Source organism: Ictidomys tridecemlineatus, chromosome 3 (assembly GCF_052094955.1).
Source record: "Ictidomys tridecemlineatus isolate mIctTri1 chromosome 3, mIctTri1.hap1, whole genome shotgun sequence".
Taxonomy (NCBI): domain Eukaryota; kingdom Metazoa; phylum Chordata; class Mammalia; order Rodentia; family Sciuridae; genus Ictidomys; species Ictidomys tridecemlineatus.
The window spans coordinates 101,263,912-101,284,002 of NC_135479.1; the positions used below are offsets into that span (position 1 = coordinate 101,263,912).

Consider the following 20,091-nt stretch of genomic DNA (forward strand, 5'->3'; position numbering starts at 1 on the left):
GACATTCTCTGGTGGGGCCAAACAGAGCAACAGGGACAACAGGGACCCAGGTTGTTATTGCTGATTCTCCACCTTCAATCAGAAGGAACTTGGGAGAACCACAGACCCAGGACATCCATCTCTTAAGCCAAGAGACCACCTGTCCACAGGTGGAAGAGCTCAAGGAGGGAATGAATGGGCAGCCACGGAGACAGCCCTGCCAGCCAGGAGGGACCTGCAGGGAGAAAGCCCTGGGAACTTAGAGCCACCAGGAGCCAGTGACAGCCCTCCCAGAGAACCAGAGGGTGGTGGTCCTCCCCCTGGGAGCCTAGCAGGGCCCAGGGGTGTCACCCTCCCGCTACGCCCCGCCCCGCCTGCCGAAGGGTCTGGACCCGCTGCCACCTGGAGGGAGCGCGGAGCCAGCCCCTTGGTCACCTGGAGTGGAGGTGAAAGCCTGGCGTGTCCGTCAGCCCTGACGGACTGCAGACTGCGGGGCTGGAAGGGGCTGCCCCGGAGCCTACAGAGCCAGGGGCGGAGACGAGGGCGGGGGATGTGCAGAGGGGAGGGGCGCTCTGATGACAGTGACCACGCTCAGGAAAGATAGTGGATGTGGACACGATGACACGTTTGCCTAAGAGAATTTGCAGAGAAACTCCTGAGACTGAAGGGCAGGCTGGAGTGCGAGCACTGGCCACATTGAGTGACAGCTCCTAGGAGAACCAACTCCGGAGGAGAAAGGACTTCAAAGCCTCCACCCTCAGTCCCCAGGAAGGGGACCTCGGAGAAACTTGGCTGCGGCTGGAGCTCTGAAGGGGTCGCAGCGCCTCCCTTCCCAGCTGTAGTAAAATCACCCTGAGCCATTTGCTCCGTTTGGGAGGAGAGAACTTTTTTCTGCCTTGAGTTTGGACGTGATTTTCTCCTATTTGGAAAGATTTTCTGCCCCTGCCTATGTCACAGGAAGATTCGGGACTGGGAAAGAAGAGTTCAGGTATGGTCCCTTTCTCTTTCACTCTTCAGTTTGGTAAGCCCCTATATTCTTTTATGCTTCTGATTCTTTTAAGTAACTTGCCTCTGTTTTCTAGCTGAATTGAGGACCACCTTCACCCTGACGTCCCTTGGCTTGCTGATATAATCATAGCAAGGTGGACATTCACCTCCAGTCATACAGAGTGTATTTAAAATCTTTTCTAACAAAATGGTTATAGTGATCAAAGTGGTCATATGATTCCTAAATTAAATTTTAACCTGGGCTAAACCCTAATAATTCCCTTATGTATGTGAAAAGCAATTTAGCTTCCATTTATTTCTAGTGTGTTTCACAGTTCTGAAAGGATAATTTCTGGCTAAATCCAAAAGAAAACAATTCTATTCAAAGGAACAGATTTACAAATCTTGTACATCACTTTTGTTAGAAAAAAATTCAAAAAAATTATTTTAACCCTTTTGTGTTCTAAAGTCCAGGAGAAGATTTTGGATCCCTGGCTGTCCCCACGTGTGGGTAACATATGGTTTTCCCAACAAGATGAGCACATTATCTCCTTGGTGAGCTTCTCCACCCCTGTGGCAGGCTGAGGAGGACAGAGACCAAGAAAAGGAGCAGGGGGTGTTTCTGCAGAGCCAACACAGCCCACCTCCCGCCTGCAGGGTCAGTGTGGCCACTGCCGACTGGCTCCAAGACTCAGCCCTCCCAGCTGGACAGCTCCTGCTGCCTGTGCTCATTAGCTGGCAGCAAAATGTCCAATGTGTCTTTTTGGCGAGGACATGAAGAGTTGGACAAAAATTATTTTCTTTTCCAGTGAATAATTATAACCCTTAAAATGTTTTTGAAGAAAATTTAATCAAATGAAGAACACATTACACATTAAATGATAAATGTCGCACAATGTCATCTATAATAGACATACACACAGATATATGCCTTCTGTATACAGTCGACATGTATGAAAAGACTACAAAGGAATGCTGCAAAACGTTGGTTTTATATGAATGCTGAAATGATGAGTAAATTTCTCTATTTAAAGTTTTCCAGTTTTCTGAGGTGTCCATGTGTTATTTTTGTAATTGGTTTTTTGGAAGTTAGTCTGCATAGGCTCTGGAATAAACAGGAACCAAGACTTATGGCTTCATTTGTCACAATAGCCTCATCTTGAGCTCTAGATTCCCCTTTAACCATCCCTGGATAGTAGGGATTGCTGCTCTTCATTAGGAAGTGAGAAGCTGTGAAATTTTCACAATAATAAGCATCCTGCTTGACCATAAGCTCACACTGAGGTTTTACAAGAAGTATACTTTACCTTTCACTGTAGAAGGTGTGAATGAAATTAGCCATGCATGACCCTTAAAGTTCTGTCCAGTCCTAGAGCTTCTACTGTGTGTGTGTGTTGGGGGTGGGGGTGGGGGTCCTGAAATTCAGTTGAGTTTTTTTACAATTCCAAAGTGAGATTTTGTTTTCCTTTAGGATGAGGGTGAAGACCATCTGCTTGCTGGTCACCTTCACTGGGGTCCTCCTGGTGACTGCCCCCAGGAGCAGAGCCTGTCCCCGCCGCTGCACCTGCTATGTGTCCACAGAGGTGCACTGCACATTTCGGTACCTGACCTCCATCCCAGAGAGCATTTCACCCAATGTGGAACGCATCAATTTAGGGTGAGTGACTTGTCCCCAGAGTCCCCATGGCTTTGGAAGATTAACCACAATTGTTTTAAACATTTTTTTTGTATGAAATGATCTCATGAGAACCTTTGGTAAGTCTTGGGGACAATACTTTTTCCTGCTAGTCCTTTATGAGGAGAAAGTTCTAGAACCTGAACAGTCTCTTGGTAGGTTGGGAGGCTCTGCTTGTGAAAAAGCTTCACTCTGGGCACATTTTTGCTGGAAAATAATAGAGCTGCTCTTAGCAATCAGCATTATGATATAGCGTAAGAGATGATGGGGCAATTAGAACTGTCCCATATGCAAGTGACATGGAAAGTCCGTGATGTTCTTTTGCAAGGCCTTTGAGATTTAAAAATGCCCCAGTTAGTATGTGCACAATTAATGTGAGCCATTACTATTTGTGGCTTATTTAAAACGCATGCCTAATTGAATCCACCACAGATGACTGTATTTTAAAGGTTCATGAGAAGGTGTGTGTGTGCACGTGTAGTGGGGGTTAAATCTCTTATGTGACATTAGTGAGCACACCCATTCATTGTGTGCCAAGCAGGATACAGTTATGGACAGCAAACTGTTCACCTGAAGAAGCTGTGGTTGAACAGTCTATGCTGTAATGAGAATAGGAGAGCATGCAGCATGCCTTGGGAACAGCCGTGACTCATAAGAGCCAACATTAATTGTGCACTTACTGTGTGCTGACCAGGCTCAGCACTAAATTGGATCCTCATAACTCCCTTGTAGTGGACTCTGTTGCAGCACTTTGTAGTGACACTGGAACACACAAGGTCTCCGGATTTTACCCAGGTCACACAAGTATTATTAGAAGCCAGAACTCATAATCACGCCCAACCAGAAGCTAAAACCTGAGCTCCAGAGCCCCAGATCCTTGACCACTATGGATTGAATGGCCTACATCTACAAGTATAAAAGGGCAGGGTCGAGGGTCTTCTGCCCTGAAGTTATAGCAAGTCCATGAAGGTTTAAAGATGGGAATGGATGTGGCATGTCCTGGAAACATAGTAGCAGAGATCACAGGACTGGGAAGGGAGAGTAAGTCAGTGGCATCTGGATAACTTCAGTAATGTTCCAAGCATTTGACCCTCTCCCTAGAGCACAGGTAAAGCAAGAGCGTTCCGTGTGAGCGTGTTTTGCTGTGATCTTTCGCTGGCAGAGTCGGCTCATGCCTGGAGTGGCATTCTGATTTCAGGTACAACAGCTTGGTTAGATTGACGGCAATGGATTTTTCTGGCCTGAGCAAGTTGGAGCTGCTCCTGCTGCACAGCAATGGCATCCACATCATCGCTGATAGGACCTTCTCGGATCTGCAGGCGCTGCAGGTGACACGGGGCAGGGCGGGGAGGGTGGAGGGGTGCCCTTCCCCCAGGACCCCAAAGCAGACCTTCTGGAAGTTAGAGGCAGATGTCAAGGGAGCACGTGAAGAACTGATTTTTTTTTTTAAATGCAACCATACGTGGAAATTAGAATACTATGAAAATTCTCAGGGAAATTTTCTTATACCTCCAACTAACGGGGGTAAAAAAAAGTACCCAGGGGATCACTGAACCTTTAAAATTTTATCTTTCAAAGACTATTTGTAATCACGTTTCTCTGGGAATAGAATGTGGTACCTTTTCTATGAATCAGCGAACTATTGTCCAGCCTTACTTAATTTCTTGTGTATGTTCTGCCTTCTTTGAAAACCTTTTTGAAGTTCTATGGATTTCCAAGAGGGCAGAAAGCACCGTAAGAACTGTCACAGGGAAGTGAGAAACTAGAAGGCAAGAGAACTCCAGGGACACAAGCAAGGGAAGCCCAGGGAGCTGCTGGTGCGGAAGCCCTTGCAGCTGCTGCAAGAGGACGTGAACTCCCGAAAGGCAGACACTGTCCATTGAGAACAGGAGTGAAACTTTGGTTCAGGACAAGCACAGTCATTCTGAGTCCCAGAACTCCTCATAAGACAGTCAATGAAATGCAGACAGCAGTGGTCTCACCCGGTGCAGCACACCAGCCCCAGGAGCGGCATGAACCTGGCAGGAGCACGCAGCCCATGTGGTCCTGGTGCCCAGGACCGGCTTCATCAGGCTCTGCTGGAAACGGGCATCCTCAAGAGCAGGAGGCTGCACCTTACCCGGGTTTTCAGGAAGTATTAAGGAACTCGGGATAACACTTGGGGCAAAGCTCATCTGTGTAGCCAATTTAACTTTTATTTATTAGGACACGTGGCATTCCAGGACAGCGTGGTCAATAGTGATGACAGCTTAGGCTGAACCAGGAAAATACAATGGGGAAATCTTGTTTTCACCAGCCTCTTTTTTTGGGGGGTGGGGGGGAATGGGTTAAGTTTAGTTTATAATCAGAGAACTGGAGAAAACTCAAGCAAAATTGAAACATTCAAAATTGTTTTAATTTCAACTCAAAATCAATTAAAGTCATATTATCCAAAAATAATAAAAAGTAGAAAATACCCCAGACTCCCTCCACTGATGAGTGGAGAAACAAAATGTGATACATGCATACAATGGAATACTAGTCAGTAATAAAAAGGAAAGAGAGGCTGAGGCGGGTGGGACAGGCGTCAGCGTGGGTCCTGAGCGGTTTGTGAGTGGAAGAAGCCAGACACATGAGAGAGACCACATGTTGTGTGATTCCATTTATGTGAACTGTCTAGAATCAGCAAATCCATGGAAATAGAAAGTAGACTAACAGCTGATTAGGCCTAAGAGGGGGAAAATAATTGTTAATACGAATTGGTTTTTATCTGGGGAGGATAAAAATTTTCTAAAATTTGAGAGTGGAGATGGTTGTACAAATCCATGAATGTACTAAAATCCAACGAATTGTACACTTTTAAAAGATGAATTCTCTGCCAGGCATAGTGGCTGTAATCCTGGTGACTTAGGAGGCTTCAGCAGGAGGATCTCAAGTTCAAGGCCAGTCTCAGGAACTTAGAGTCTCGTTAAGTTGCTTACATTCTCACTATCAAAATAAAACAGAAAAAGGGCTGGGAGATGTAGCTCAATGGTAAAGCACCCCTGGGTTTAATCCCCAGTAATCCCACCCCCCAAAAAAGTAAGTAAAAAATAAAAAAGGTGAATTTTAGCATTTTATTTATTAGCATCTATGATGCTAATAATATCTCAAAGCTATTTAAAATGAAAAAAATAGCTGGGCATGATGGCATGCACTTGTAATCCCAGTGGCTCTGTAGGCTGAGGCAGGAGGATTACAAATTCAAGAAGTAGCCTCAGCAATTTAGGGAGGCTCTAAGTAACTTAATGATACTCTGTCTCAAAATAATACTAAAAATGGCTGGGGATGTGGCTCAGTAGTTAAGTGCACTAGCTTAAGTCCCTGGTACCAAAATAAAATAAAATAAAGGAATCTTTCAAAAATAATCATCATATCATTATTATGTCTTTCAATTTAGCAATGATTCCTTATGCATGTCCTAATTTTTCTGATATTTCCTTATTTAATTGGCAACTAATTTGTTTGAATTGGACTCCCAACCAGGTATGCATATGGCACTGGACTAATTACAACATATGCTTTTCCCCTTTTGTGAAAATTCTTTTAACAAAATAAATATGTTTATCTTTTTTGATTACAGGTCTTAAAAATGAGCTATAACAAAGTTCGCAAACTTGAGAAAGATACTTTCCATGGCCTCAGGAGCCTGACCCGGCTGCACATGGACCACAACAACATTGAGTTCATAAACCCCGAGGCTTTCTATGGGCTCAGTTCTCTCCGCCTGCTGCAGTTGGAAGGGAACCAGCTCACTAAGCTCCATCCAGATACCTTTGTGTCTCTGCGTTTCCTCCAGATGTTTAAGACATCCTTCCTCAAGTACCTGTACTTGTCTGACAACTTCCTGCCCTCCCTCCCTCAGGAGATGCTCTCCTACATGCCTGCCCTAGAGAGCCTCTATCTGCACGGGAACCCGTGGGTCTGTGACTGCCATCTGAGGTGGTTGTCTGACTGGATACAGGAGAAGCCAGGTATCTGCACAGTGGTTCATTTCCTAATTAAATAGAGGACCCAACTTGGAGGTGTCTGATCAGTACAAGAGTCCTAGGTCAGTTAGCTGAAGAGAAAGTGAAGCCCCAGTCATAACTTGGGGATGACAGTCTTGACACCTGGTTTCCACCTGTACTTGTGCTGCAATGGTGCAGTCAAGAGGCTGTGTCAGAGGTGGACGGTCCATGAAGCCCACCTTCTTTCCATCTGGCCCTCTAAGAACCGTGCTGACCTCTGGCTGGAGAGTGCCTCCCGGCCCACGTGCCAAGTCCTCCCTCTGTGGTCCTTGCCAATGCTCAGTTCCCAGCCCTCAGGCCCTTTCTCACCCCAGACACACAGACACTTGTTGCCCTAATGAACCTGAACTACATTTGGACAAACCACAGCTGTGTCATAGTCCCTGCTGCTTCTCCTACCTGTCCCTTTGTTTCTGTTGGTGCTCCCAGCCAGCAAGTCTGGTTAGCACTCACTCCTCTGGGAAGTCGGGGTGCTCCAGCACCCACCCCATCCATATCATAAGAATCGTTCCACCCAAACTTCCATTCTTAAGAGGATTACATATTGTATTTGCTGGTATTGGGGCCTGTGGTGTTATCAGTGTCTGTTATCTAAGCTTAGCCCTTGCAACATGCATGGAATACAGTAGGTTCTCAGTAATCCTTGTTAAAGCACCTATCAATGACATGTTGATGGTGAACTCGCCACCCACCCACTAGGTACTTATGGTCTTGACGTCCCAGACACAAATGCATAGAGAGTGACGTTCTTGGGCCTTTGAGAGGAAACTTGTACCTGCGTGACAGTGATTTGATGACCGATTTGCCTGTCTTAGGAAGCACTGGACTTCTCAGATCTAAGTGCTGTGCCCAGTGCATGATGTGGGAGCTCCTGCGTGTAAATCCTAGCCTGCATCTTGTATGAGGGAAACAGCTGCTCTTCTGGATTATTCCAGTGGCTGGCCGTCTTAAACGGGCTCACAAGAGCAGTATTTAAAATACCAGGGAATGTGAGGTCTGACCTCGGTGTGGAGGTGGGCAAGGCTCTGTGATGTGGAAGGCTGCCTGGTGCCATGAGACCTTCAGTGAGCCACCCCACTGCTCGGGCACAGTGCTCTCCCCTCGCATTAAGCCGGCTCCTCCTCTGGGGCCTCTGCCTCAGGCAGCGGGGCACCCCCCAGCTCAGGACCCGAGTCTTCCTGGCCTCCTGTCTCATGCCCTGGTCTATGAACCCTCGCCTCTTGCTCTTTACCCTGAGCATCGTCTGTCTCTCTCCATTCCTGTTTCTACAAAGTCGTTCCAGGACATGACATCTTATATTTTGGTCAATATTCTTTGGATAATAGGGGAAAACAATTTTTTTTAATGATATTCAGAGTCTTACAAAGGATTGCTTGTGGAACAGGTCATCCTTCTAGGACAAAGGTATTCTGTGACTATCTTGAACACTAAAACAGGGAGCTACTACTAATAAAAAATGAAGATGAACATATCATTTTGTTTTCCTAGATAGAAAAATGATTCATCCCAACTAATATTTAATGAGTACCAAATATATACCAGGCACTTTCTAGGACTGGGAAATACCTCAGTGAATAAGATGGATGAAACCCTCAGGCCTGTGCGTAGGATGTCACAGCAGAGACATAGATGACATCTTTTTTAGAAATCATTTCAAAGGCAGAAACCATATAAACCTATTTAATATTCAAATTTCAAATTGTAGCAAAAATATTTCTTCAAAATATTCATGTGTGAATTTATAAAGAGGTCACAACTGATAGATAGTAATTCAATTGTGATTTTTCCTAGATGTAATAAAATGCAAAAAAGACAGAGGTACCTCTGGTCTGCAGCTGTGTCCTGCTTGCATGAACCCCCAGAGTGTTAAGGGCAGGCCCTTTGCTCTGGTCCCAGCTGCCACTTTCCTGTGTGTGAAGCCAACCATCAACCCGTCTCTGCAATCAAAGAGACCGATTGTTCCAGAAGACAGTGGTTCTGCCTCCATCTCTCCCCGAGACTTCCTGGCACCCCTCGGATCCCTAACTCTGAATATGACAGACCAGTTTGGAAACAAAGCTAACGTGGCCTGCAGCGTTCAGAAGCCCTCCACGACACGGCCCATGGCGTTCATTGAAGAAAACAACCACATCTTCCTCAATCTGTCACTTTCAACATTCCTGGTGTGCAACTTGGATCCCAGTGACATTCAGCCAGTGTGGCACATTCTGGCTTTGTACAGTGATGCCCCTCTGACACTGGAAAGGACCCGCTTGCCTCCTGAAACACCGCAGCTGCGCTACAAATACAGACAGGTGGCACCTAAGCCCGAAGACATCTTTACTAACGTGGAGGCCGACCTCAGAGCGGATCCCTCGTGGTTGATGCAGAACCGGATCTCTTTGCAGCTGAACAGAACTGCAACCACCCTGGGGACATTACAGATCCAGTTCGCAAGTGAGGCTCAAGTCACTTTACCAGCCACAGCGGGGGAGCCAGGGACACACAAGTGGACTATGATTTCAAGGAATAACGACACCAAGCTGGAGCACACCGTCCTGGTTGGTGGCACCATTGCTCTGGACTGCCCAGGCCAAGGGGAACCCAGCCCACACTTGGAGTGGCTTCTAGCCGATGGGAGCAAAGTGAGGGCCCCCTATGTTAGTGAGGATGGACGAATCCTCATAGACAAAGGTGGAAAGCTGGAACTCCAGATGGCCGATGGTTCTGACTCGGGCATGTACCACTGCGTAAGTACCAATTACGGTGACGCAGACGTCCTCAGCTACAGGATCACTGTGGTAGAGCCCCGCGTGCAGGCTCTTCCTGAACGGGGGGTTCGTCACACAGTTTTTGCTGGTGACACGCTTGATCTCCCATGCCATGCTACTGGGACCCCAGACGCCTCTGTTAGCTGGGTCCTTCCAGGAAGCTCTGTCCTCCATCAGTCCTCAGGAGGAAAGCAAATTCTTAACAATGGCACATTGAGAATCCCGCAGGTCACCCCAGAAGACCAAGGTCAGTATTGCTGTGTAGCAGCCAACCCTTCGGGGGTGGATTTTCTGCTTTATCAAGTTTCAGTCAAAATGAAAAGTCAAAGGCCATCAGAGCAGGAGGGGGATGCAGATGGATCTGGACTTGGGGAGCCCAGTCCCAGCTCTCGCCCTCAGGAGTCTGTGGTTGGTGGGCTCCCTCCGTCTGCTTCCTTGGGGACTCAGGCTAGGAGACCAGTCTCCAGAGCAAGTAAGAATGACAGAGGGGGGTTCACCCCGCTGCTGCGGGGAGGGTCAGCACACCGAGGCCTGAGGGAGCATAGGAGGCACTTTCCCCCCTCTGCACGGAGGATTGACCCACGACACTGGGCAGCTCTTTTGGAGAGAGCCAAAAAGAATACTGTGCCACAGAAACGGGAAAGCACCACGGCAGGGCCACCCACGCCAGGCTCCCGGCTCCTGAGCTCACCTGGCAAGGAAGAGGGCTCTTCGGGTGTGCTCCCCCCAGAAGAGGAGTCTTCGGGCCCCACAGCTCCCAGTGCTATGGCAAGGGTGGAGGCCACTGGCCCTGGAGGAATGGCCCCGAGCCCTGTGGCCAACAGAGCCTCTGACACAGAAGCCTCCCCCATGGTGAGTCCGCCTGTGCAGCCTGAAAACCCTACAGGTTTCAAGCAGTCCACCACTTATAAAACCACAGCCACACCCGAGGACCTAGATCCAAGTAGTTCAAGCCAAATGCACGGTGCAGCCAGCCAAAATCCAGCCGCTGTCTCTCCACCGATGCCCAGAACGACTGAATTTCAGGAGTCTGAGCAGATGGGGAGGTACGAGCATCTCCAAAAGGCTCCTCCAACAACACAGAGGACTGTGACCAGAGATGCCCTCATCAAAACGCTTAATAGCAATAACAGGGCTGATGTGGTCTTAGAGTCGGTAAATACCACAAACGGCCACCAGACACCAGTGACGGGAGCCAGTGAACCCAGGAGCGAGCAATCCTATTCTTACACTCTGCAAGGACTTAGCACCTCTAGGCTCCCTTCAGAGCCACACGTTACTGCTGATCCTTCATTTCAGGTTCCTAGAAGTAGCACTGCTGGCACCCCACTCCCAAGACGCTTTGGGCGGCGCAGGAAAATTTGGGGCAGAGGGCGAATTATTAGCCCATACAGGACTCCAGTTCTCCGACGGCACGGATACGGCATGGTGGGGCCTGCAGTCCGGGGCTCTGCTGAGGAAAGCACTACCACACCTTCAGCCTCAGAGCTCCCTGTGAGGTGCCTGTCCTGTCCTCCCACAGAGGCACTGGCCTCTGCTACAACAGCGACGTCTTCTCTAGGTCCTCCCCCCAGCACCCACCCTAACGCTGACGTCACCATGGTCACAGCAGATGGATCCACAACTCTAGCCCAGAATCCTTCATTATCTGAGAACAAAACAGAGGTGGATATTGATAAAACATTGCCCACAATAAAATATGTCAGTGCTGAAAGTAGCCACGGGGCCCCCACTGCAGCCACGACTCCTGCCCCCACCTCCACACCTCTGAATCAACCTCTCCTAGCAGATAATAGTTCCCTGAGTGTATCCACCACCAGCGAAGCCAGAGGACAGTCGGGGATTACACCACCTCTTCCAGGTCCTGTCATCAAGCCACCAGTGCCCACGGCTCTGCCCACTACAAGATTCTCAATAAGGAAAATCCCCTGGCATCAGATCTTTGTAAATAACTATAAACAAAAAGGGATATTAAAGAATCTGCGTACGTTTGGTTTACAGAAAAGTACAGCTACGATGCTTCCTAGAATATCTCCTGCTCTACCCACAAATCACATTCCTGGCTTCCCTCCTGCAACGTTCTCAGCAAGGCTGATGCAGATTCCACCTGTAACACTGGCTGCCACCCACCACAACACCAGCAAAACCCCCAGATCTGGACACCACCCCACAGGGAGGGAGCTGCTCTTCCCATCCTCCCACTCCCTGCTTCCCACTCCCACCCCCAGAGAATCGAGCACACTTGGCTTCCAACCAGTGCAAACAGCCTCCCTGACAGGTGCCCCCACTGCTCCCACATCTGTCATTATCTATAAGACCCAAACAACAGGACCCAGGTCCCCAGAATATCCAGGAGAACAAGAGCCTCGGAGGAACAGGAATGACCCGAGCATCTCTCCAGGCCAGAGTGCTGACCTGCCTCTCTCCGCCACCGTGACACCTGTTCCAGCCATAGCTGAAACTTCCCTTGAGCCTGGCGTCTCTGCTTTCACTCCCCCACCGCTGGAAGACACAGGTGGGATTTCAAGCACAACTGGTCTTCACTCAAGAACCCTTCCCCTGACAGGTGTACCTGAAGGGCCGCCCCAAGAGACCACCCAGACTCTGAGGAGCACAACTGCTTCCAAAATGTTGGTGTCCAGCAAATCACCCCAAAGTACGGCAGCCAGGAAAATCAGTGTTGGACCCTCAAGCAAGCCACCATTCCTGAGCAGCCGTGGTCCTCTAGTGCCGATTCCCACCTCCCTGCCCCCCACGCAAACTGTAGTTACTGACAGATTGGCAACTCCCATCTTCAAGATGAGGACAGATACAGTGGTCACCTTGAACAAGTCCTTGAGGCATGATGCTGATCTACAGCAATTAGCAGCAGCCGTCACAGCACCTCCCCAGCAGCCAGATGCCAAACTTGTGACTGGAGTGGCCCACTTCACCAACCCCAGCTGGGGACGCCCTACTCTCACCCCGAGACCAAGATCGATAACAATTAAGTCTCAGGATTCCAAATGGACTCCCTTGTCCTGGCCAGAAAACCAGTTTGGGCCCAAGTTATACCCAGAAATTGCAGGCAAAGGTAAAAATCCAGTCCCAAGTGAGTTGCCCACTCTGAGCTTACCAGAGGCCACCTCTCAGACTTCAAACTGGGATGGACAGAAGACGGATAAGAAAGCTAGTCAAAAAATCATGACTTTCCAGCTCCTTCCCTCTGACTCTTTGTTGAGGAGTATGTTTGAAAAGCCCAGAATAGTTGGAGGAAACGCTGCCAGCTTCACGGTTCCTGCGCACTCGGACGCCTTTCTCCCCTGCACAGCCGTTGGGAACCCCCCGCCCACCGTCCACTGGATCAGAGTCTCATCAGGTATTGAGAACTGTCCCTCTGTGCTTGGTCACCTTTAATCATGAAACAGGGGAAAGATTGTGTTGTATTTTCAGTTACACATTTCTTTAAAACACAGAAATCACGAAATCCTCATTTGACCTTTGCGTCATTCATTAGAAGGTTTTAAAATAATTAAGAACCATTTTTTAAATTATTTGAAAGCAGAGCTCCCTCACAAACACGATTTGAAAATGACTGAGTGGTCATTGGGTTCAACTATCTGGCTTTTAAAATATATAAATTTTTTTAAAAATCAAGGAATAATTAGCAATCAGAAGACCTAGAGTTTAATTTAAAATGTATTTATTCCCAGTAGCTTAACAAAAAGATAGTTCTGTATTTCCAATCTGAACTTTGAATTTCTTTCTTCTCATCAGGACTTGAATTGTCTAAGAGGAAACAGAATAGCAGGTTCCAGGTACACCCCAATGGCACTCTGTCTATCCAGAGGGTCAGCATTCAGGACCGTGGACAGTACCTTTGCTCAGCGTCCAACCCATTTGGCACGGACCACCTTCATGTCACCTTGTCCGTGGTTTCCTATCCCCCCAGGATCCTGGAGAGACGCACTGAAGAGATCACGGTCTATTCTGGAAGCACCGTGGAGCTGACGTGCAGAGCAGAGGGTAGGCCCAGTCCTAGGGTCTCCTGGATTCTTGCAAACCAGTCAGTGGTCTCTGAGTCGTCCACAGGAAATAGACAGGCCCTGGTGACCGCCGACGGAGCTCTAGTCATCCGAAAGCTGAGCATTTACGACCGTGGCTTTTACAAGTGTGTGGCCAGCAACTCCGCTGGCCAGGATTCACGGCTGGTTAGGGTACAAGTCATCGCGGCTCCCCCAGTCATTCTAGAGCAGAAGAGGCAAGTCCTCGTGGGGCGTCTGGGGGAGAGCTTGGAACTGCCCTGCACTGCAGAAGGGACTCCTCAGCCCCTCGTTCACTGGGTCCTCGCCGACGGCACTGAAATAAAACCCCTGCAGGCCTCTAGTGCCAAGTGGTTCTTAGGTGCCAATGGGACTCTGCACATCAGCAACCTAGCCCCTGCTGACAGGGGCACTTACGAGTGCATTGCCACCAGCTCCACTGGCTCGGAGAGAAGGGTGGTGACGCTCAGAGTGGAGGGGCAGGAGACCAGCCCCAGAATAGAGGTCGCCTCCCCAAGGTGGACAGAGGTGAACCTGGGGGATGAACTGCTACTGAACTGCTCAGCTGCTGGGGAGCCCACACCCAAGATAATCTGGAGGCTTCCATCCAGGGCGGTGGTCGACCAGTGGCACAGGTAAAGCCGAGCAGTGGTTGCAGTGACTGCTAGTCTGTCGAGCTGTTGTAGCTTCTGAAGGGGAAGGGGTGACCAGCCACGGGTTCTGCACAGAGAGGGCTCTCCCTAAAGAAATCAAGTCCACCTGAGATCATTGGAATATAAAAACCCGTTTTCTTACATGCTGAAGTCTAAGGGCCAAATCCTGAGTTCACATAGTTAAATGCAGGATAGAAATTCTCATTTGCCTTCATACTTGACAGTTGTAAAAGGGTAAGCATGTAAAGGTGCACAGTTTCTCTATAAAAAAGAGGAGAGAACTTTGAGACAGCTGAGGTTCTAGAGGGACATGCGCATTATCACCCTCGTCAGAATCTCCTAGCAGACACCTGAAACCTGGATCACTATTTCATTTCTTCTTCCCTGAAATTGTAAAGCACTTTGTGAAAGTCCAAACATTCAGACCTGCACAAGGTGCAATGTCTTAAGGACCTCTGCTCCCCCCATGTGGTCAGACACACACAGCTCAGTTACTCTAGGCATAGTAATACACACTTTATAGCTGGCTTCTTGTATAAATTAAAACCTATTTTTGAAAAGGAATAATTAGAGCTTATGTGTTAATATTTGCCATTTTCAATCATCATAATTTTATGCAATGATTTTCTATAATAGGCCAGAAAAAGATGGGGATAAGCATTTCATATAAATTTACATAAAATATTGTTTATTCATTAATAGAAAATATGTAGAAAAATCAGAAATAATAGAGATAAATTGACACTCAAGCATAGAAGTTGTGGTTTTTTCCTAGTATCAAAATGAGTTGATACTGAATATAATTAATGAATTTATGATCTTTAATTCAAAGTAAATGTTAATTTTTAAGTTTTTCATGATCTTTAATTTAAAGCAATGTTAACTTTGAAGTTTTTCAAATAAGTCATCGAAATTACCTAAGTATTAAATTGAAATTAGTTTAGGTTTACAATTTTAAAATGCTGAGCAATGAAACGTGAACTTTAAGGACCACATGTTTGTATTTGTTACCTAGTACACATATACCCATTACCGTGTGTGTGTGTGTGTGTGTGTGTGTGTCCAATGTCTTATCAGTTTTTGCATTTAATTTCAAAATATCAGTCTTTTTTGCCTTCAAGTTATACTATTTCTCTAATGTTAAAAAACACTTCTGTTTATTAAAATTAATGCATTTAAAATAAATTCCATAGCACATGAGGATGTTTTGCATTTACACAGAGATTATTTGTTATTGATAATTTTGAAGGTAAGTTTGACTCTCCATGCAGAAGCTGATGTAGGAGGTGTTGAATGTGTCACATTTATGCTTTTGATGGAAATTACAGATCAAGTTCACCATGCAGGCTGTAAAGACAGAACCTGGCATTTGTGAAGTGTTCAGTCCATTTTTGAGAGTGGAAATCTCATATCTGAGTTATGAGAAAATGTAATGCAGTGTCTTAAAGGTAAGTCCAAAGGCAGTCTGGAAGTGTTCCAAAATGTATTACTAGCATCTCAGCATAAAGGCTGGTCAGGAGAGTTAAACAGCAGAGAAATCTGGAGGATGTTTACTTTTCGTTTTGGGAAAACATTTGTGGAACATGGGAATCTTCTTATCGTGGAAAAGGCAAGAGTATGTAAGATTGCAGCTCCTATCCTGGGCCCACCAGAGGCCCTGCATACTGTTTTTTTTTTTTCTTAATAATGAAATAGAGCTTTTTGCTTACTGGACACTTAGAGACTCTTTCACAAGTAATCTATGCAAAAAGGCCAGGTATCCTTTATTCAGATGCAGCAGATAGTTATCAGAAAGGAGGAGGGCACTTCTGTTGCATAACAGAACACACACCCCCTTCCAAAGAACCCCTTCATCTTCCCACTTGTTAGGATGAACAGTTTGAGTTTAGATTCTAAAAATGGACACTTCCATCATAGCTATGATGAGACAAGCCCACCCTGCCATGCCCAAGTAAGTGAAGCTACTGGCCATGCAGCCTGGACATAGAGCCCTCTGCAGCTTGCTTTAGTGACCTCAGATGACAATGCTCAGCCTGTCTTCCTATGCTTCAGCTCAGACAGTGTTCTTCCCTCTGACACCTTGTTCCTTGTGACCTGGAGGCTTGGCACAAGTGCAGGGCAGGCTCCATCCAAAACTGCTGCTGTCAAACCTGCACTTAAAAAAAAAAAAATCTCAACAAAAATAAACAGAAAAATCCCCAGGTGAGTCCTATGCACAGGTGATCTGAGAAGCACTTCCTGGGAAAGACTGAGGGGCTCACATTAATTTTTAAAAATTATTTTGGTCATCCAATTTTTTTTTTTATCGAGACCTCACATTTGGGTATCTCTGTGGGGTGCATTATGGTAACTCAGTGTGTGCACCCAAATAAGGGTCTTAAGCTTTGCATCTCTTCAAACACAAGTCATTTCTGTGTGTCAGGAGTTTGGCCCTTTTCTAGTCATTTTGAATCACTCTAGATTGTTTTGATCATGTGACCTTAAGGTACTTGAGGAAGCCAGAATTGCCTCCTGTTCTCTGTGTGCTGGGGCTGCCTGCACCTCTGCCTCCCGTCCTCCCCAGTCTCTAGCAATTGCTGTTCTCCTTTTTCCTACTAAGTTGACCTCTTAGTTTCCACAGATGAGTGAAAACATGTGGTCTATGTCTTTCCATGTCTGGTTTATTTCACTTAATAAATGACCTCCAGTTCCATTAGTGCTGCTGTAAATGTAAGACTTCTTGTGACTCATGTTCCACTGTGAATGTTCATCCCCATTTTCTTGATCTGCCTGTCCACTGATGGGCGTCTGGATGGTTTCATATTGTACTATTTTGAAGAGTGCTTCAGGAAACACGGGAATGCAGGCATCCTTTTGTGTAATGATTTCGTCTCCTGTGGACATGTACCCAATGGAGTGATAGCAAGACAATGGTAGTTCTCGCCTCAGGCGTTTTAGGGATTCCAACACTCTTCTCCCTAATGGCTGTTCAATTTCGCATTTCCACCAACAGTATTTAAGAGTTCCCCTTTTCCACCACCCCCCTTCAGCATTTTTTTTTAAGGTAGCCATTCTCATTAAGGTGTAAGACCACAGCTTTGTTGTGGTTTTGATTTCTATTTCCTTGATGGCTAAACTCCTGGGCATTTTTCATATATTTGGCCATTTTCTGTCTTCCTTTGAGAAGAGTCCATTCAGATCATTAGCCCATTTTCAATTGAATTTTTGTTTTAGTTTCTTATATATTTTGGATAGCAATCCCTTGTTTTATGGATAGTTGGAACAGATTTCTCCTTGTTCTGTAGGTTGTCTATTCAAACTGGTTATTTCCTTTGGAGAAGTTTTGGGGTTTGATGTCATCTCATTTGTTTATTTTTCAACTTTTGTTGCTTATAGCTTTTGAGTGCAACAAAAACAAAGTCCTGCCTACAGCAAAGTCTTGAAGCATTACTGTTTTCCTGCAGTAATTCCCTAGTTTCAGGTTTACCATTTAGATCTTTGATTCATTTTAAGTTGATTTTTGTGTATGATAAAAGGAAGAAATCCAGTTTTGTCTTTCTGTATATGTATATTCAATTTTGAAAGCTCCTTGTATTGAAGAGACTGTCTTTTCTTCACGGTATGTTCTTGTTAGAAACCAGTTGGCAGCATAAACATATTAATTTCCATGTTCTCAATTCTGTTCCATTGGGTTTTGTGTCTATTTTTATCCACTTCTGTGCTATTTTGGATACTAAATCTATTAGTCAGTTTTTGTTTCTTTGACCAAAATACCTGATATAAACAACTTGGAAGAAAGATTTCCTTTGGCTCAGTTTCCATTCTCAGTCCATGGTTCAGCTGATTCCTTTGTGTTGGGCCAGACGTGATGCAGCTCATCATGGTGGAAGGGTGTGATGAAAGAAAGCTCTTCAGCCCGGGGCATTCAGGAAGCTGAGAGAGAGAAAGGGAGTGCAGAAAGGGAAAAATCCTTCCAGATCATGTCTGCAGTGACCTACTTCTGCCAACATGACCCATCTGCCTACACCGTCCACTGCCTCACAGGAGTCCATTCTACTATCAACCAGTTTATCCATGAGGAGGTCATAGCCCTCGTGTATTGTGACCAAAATACCCAAAAAGATCAACTTCAAGAGGGAAAGTTTATTTTGGGCTCAGGGTTTCAGAGTTTCTCAGTCCATGATCAGCCACCTCTATGGCTTTGGGCCAAGGTAAGTCAGCATAACATGACAGAAGGCGGTGGCAGAGGAGAGCTTCTCAACTCATAGTGACTGGGAGGCAGAGAAAGAAGGGGAAGGGGTCACAGGAAAGCTGAACTCTCCCAGGGCATGCCCTCAGTGACCTATGATATTCTCCTGCACCTCAGGTCCAAAGTGATAGAGTTGGTCAACCATGGACTGAACCTCTGAAACTATAGGCTTTCTCTTCTAAGTCATTCTGGTCAGATATTTTTTGTCAAAGCAATGAGAACTTGAATAACAGAAATTGGTACCAAGAAATAGGGCTGTTGCTGTTACTAGCTTGACCCTGTGGTTCAGAAGCCTTTGGAATGGGTTTGCAGAAAGAGTTTGGAAAAGTTTGGAGATGCAGGCAAGAGAACTCTTAGAATGCTGTATATGTAAAGCATAATGCGTAATTCTGGTGGGAGCTTAGAAAACCAGAGTATAGATAGGAGCATGGACAATAAAGACTGTGCTCATGAGGTTTCAGAGGTAAATGGGGATTCTGTTTGGAATTGAACTAGAGGCCATTCACATTACATGCTGGCAACTTGTCTACATTTTTCCCCATTCCCTGAGACTTGGTATGAGGCAAAATTTAAAGGTGATAGACTTATTGGCAGAAGAAATTTTGAAGCAGCACAGCATTCATGCAGTGGCATAGATATTGGAAGAAACTTTTAGCCAAGTTTACTGTGAGAATTGGGAGCAGAAGGCAGAGCAGAAGGATTTTGAAAACTTGCAGTTTCACCAGAAAATTGAGTATAAAACTGCATTAGAGATCCCCAAGATTAAGAAATGCCAGTAATGCAGGTAACCTGCTAAGGAAAGCTGCTGGCTCTGGAGAGAGGCATGATGAGCAGCCATAACAGCTGCAACTGGCAATACCAAAGGAGCAGGGCTTCCTAAGCCCCTTGGAAATCACATCTCACTGCCATGTGCTACAGAGGCTAATGTGCAACTCTAGGACTTTTTGCCTAGCTGGGTTTTGGTCTTGCTCTGGTCATATCCTTTCTTTCTATGCTCCTCTTCCTCCCATTTGGAATGGGAATGTTTACTTTGTGCCAATGTATATTGGATATGTGTAATTGATTCAGTTTTTACAGAGGCTTACAACCAAGAGTTTTAAGTCTGAAAGGAGACTTTGGATTGAACTTTGGGCAATGCTGGAGCTGTTGAGACTAAAGGGACTCTTGGAGATAGACATGTGCTTTTGGGGGCCAGAAGTGAAATGTTATGGTTTGTATATGCAGTGTCCCCTCAAAGCTTCTGTATTAATATAGGAAGTGATTATATTATGAAAGTTATAACCTAATCAGTCCACCCAGTTTGAATGGACTAACTGGGTGGTAACTGTAGGCATGGGGGGCAGGACTGGAGAAAGTGGGCACTGGGTGTGTGCCCTGGAAGGATTCATCTTCCCTGCAGTCCCTTGCACTCTTTCTTCTCTGCTTCTTGGCCACCATGAGGTGAAAAGCTTTCCCCCACCATTCCCTTTTACTATGGTGTGCTGTGAACTGTTGAAACTGTGAGCCTAAATAAACTTTCCCTTCTCTAAGTTGTTCTTGTCAACAGTGATAAATTACTCCCCATATCCCCACCTCCAAACATTGCAGTCTTGGTGAACAGCCTTCAACACATGAGCCTTTGATATCCAAACCATGGACATGATACTTGATATCTAAACCATAACAATATGTTTGTAATAAGTTTTAAAGTCAGGTATTGTTATGCCTCTGCCTTTTTTTTTTAAATAATGTCTGGTTTGTAATTTTTCCCCCCTTCCTCAGGATCATTT

The 20,091-nt window shown here is 46.1% G+C and overlaps 1 protein-coding gene across 1 annotated transcript in view; it reads left to right on the plus strand.

Moving 5' to 3' along the window:
* Positions 1-578: 578 nt before the first annotated feature.
* Positions 579-20,091, plus strand: part of Igsf10 (immunoglobulin superfamily member 10) — a 28,653-nt gene continuing 9,140 nt past the window's right edge. Inside the window, exons 1-6 of the mRNA XM_005339919.5 lie at positions 579-967; positions 2,438-2,623; positions 3,840-3,969; positions 6,243-6,633; positions 8,461-12,777; positions 13,176-14,076. Coding sequence (XP_005339976.2) covers positions 2,439-2,623; positions 3,840-3,969; positions 6,243-6,633; positions 8,461-12,777; positions 13,176-14,076 — 5,924 coding nt within the window. The 5' untranslated portion in view covers positions 579-967; position 2,438. The remainder of the gene's footprint in view (positions 968-2,437; positions 2,624-3,839; positions 3,970-6,242; positions 6,634-8,460; positions 12,778-13,175; positions 14,077-20,091) is intronic.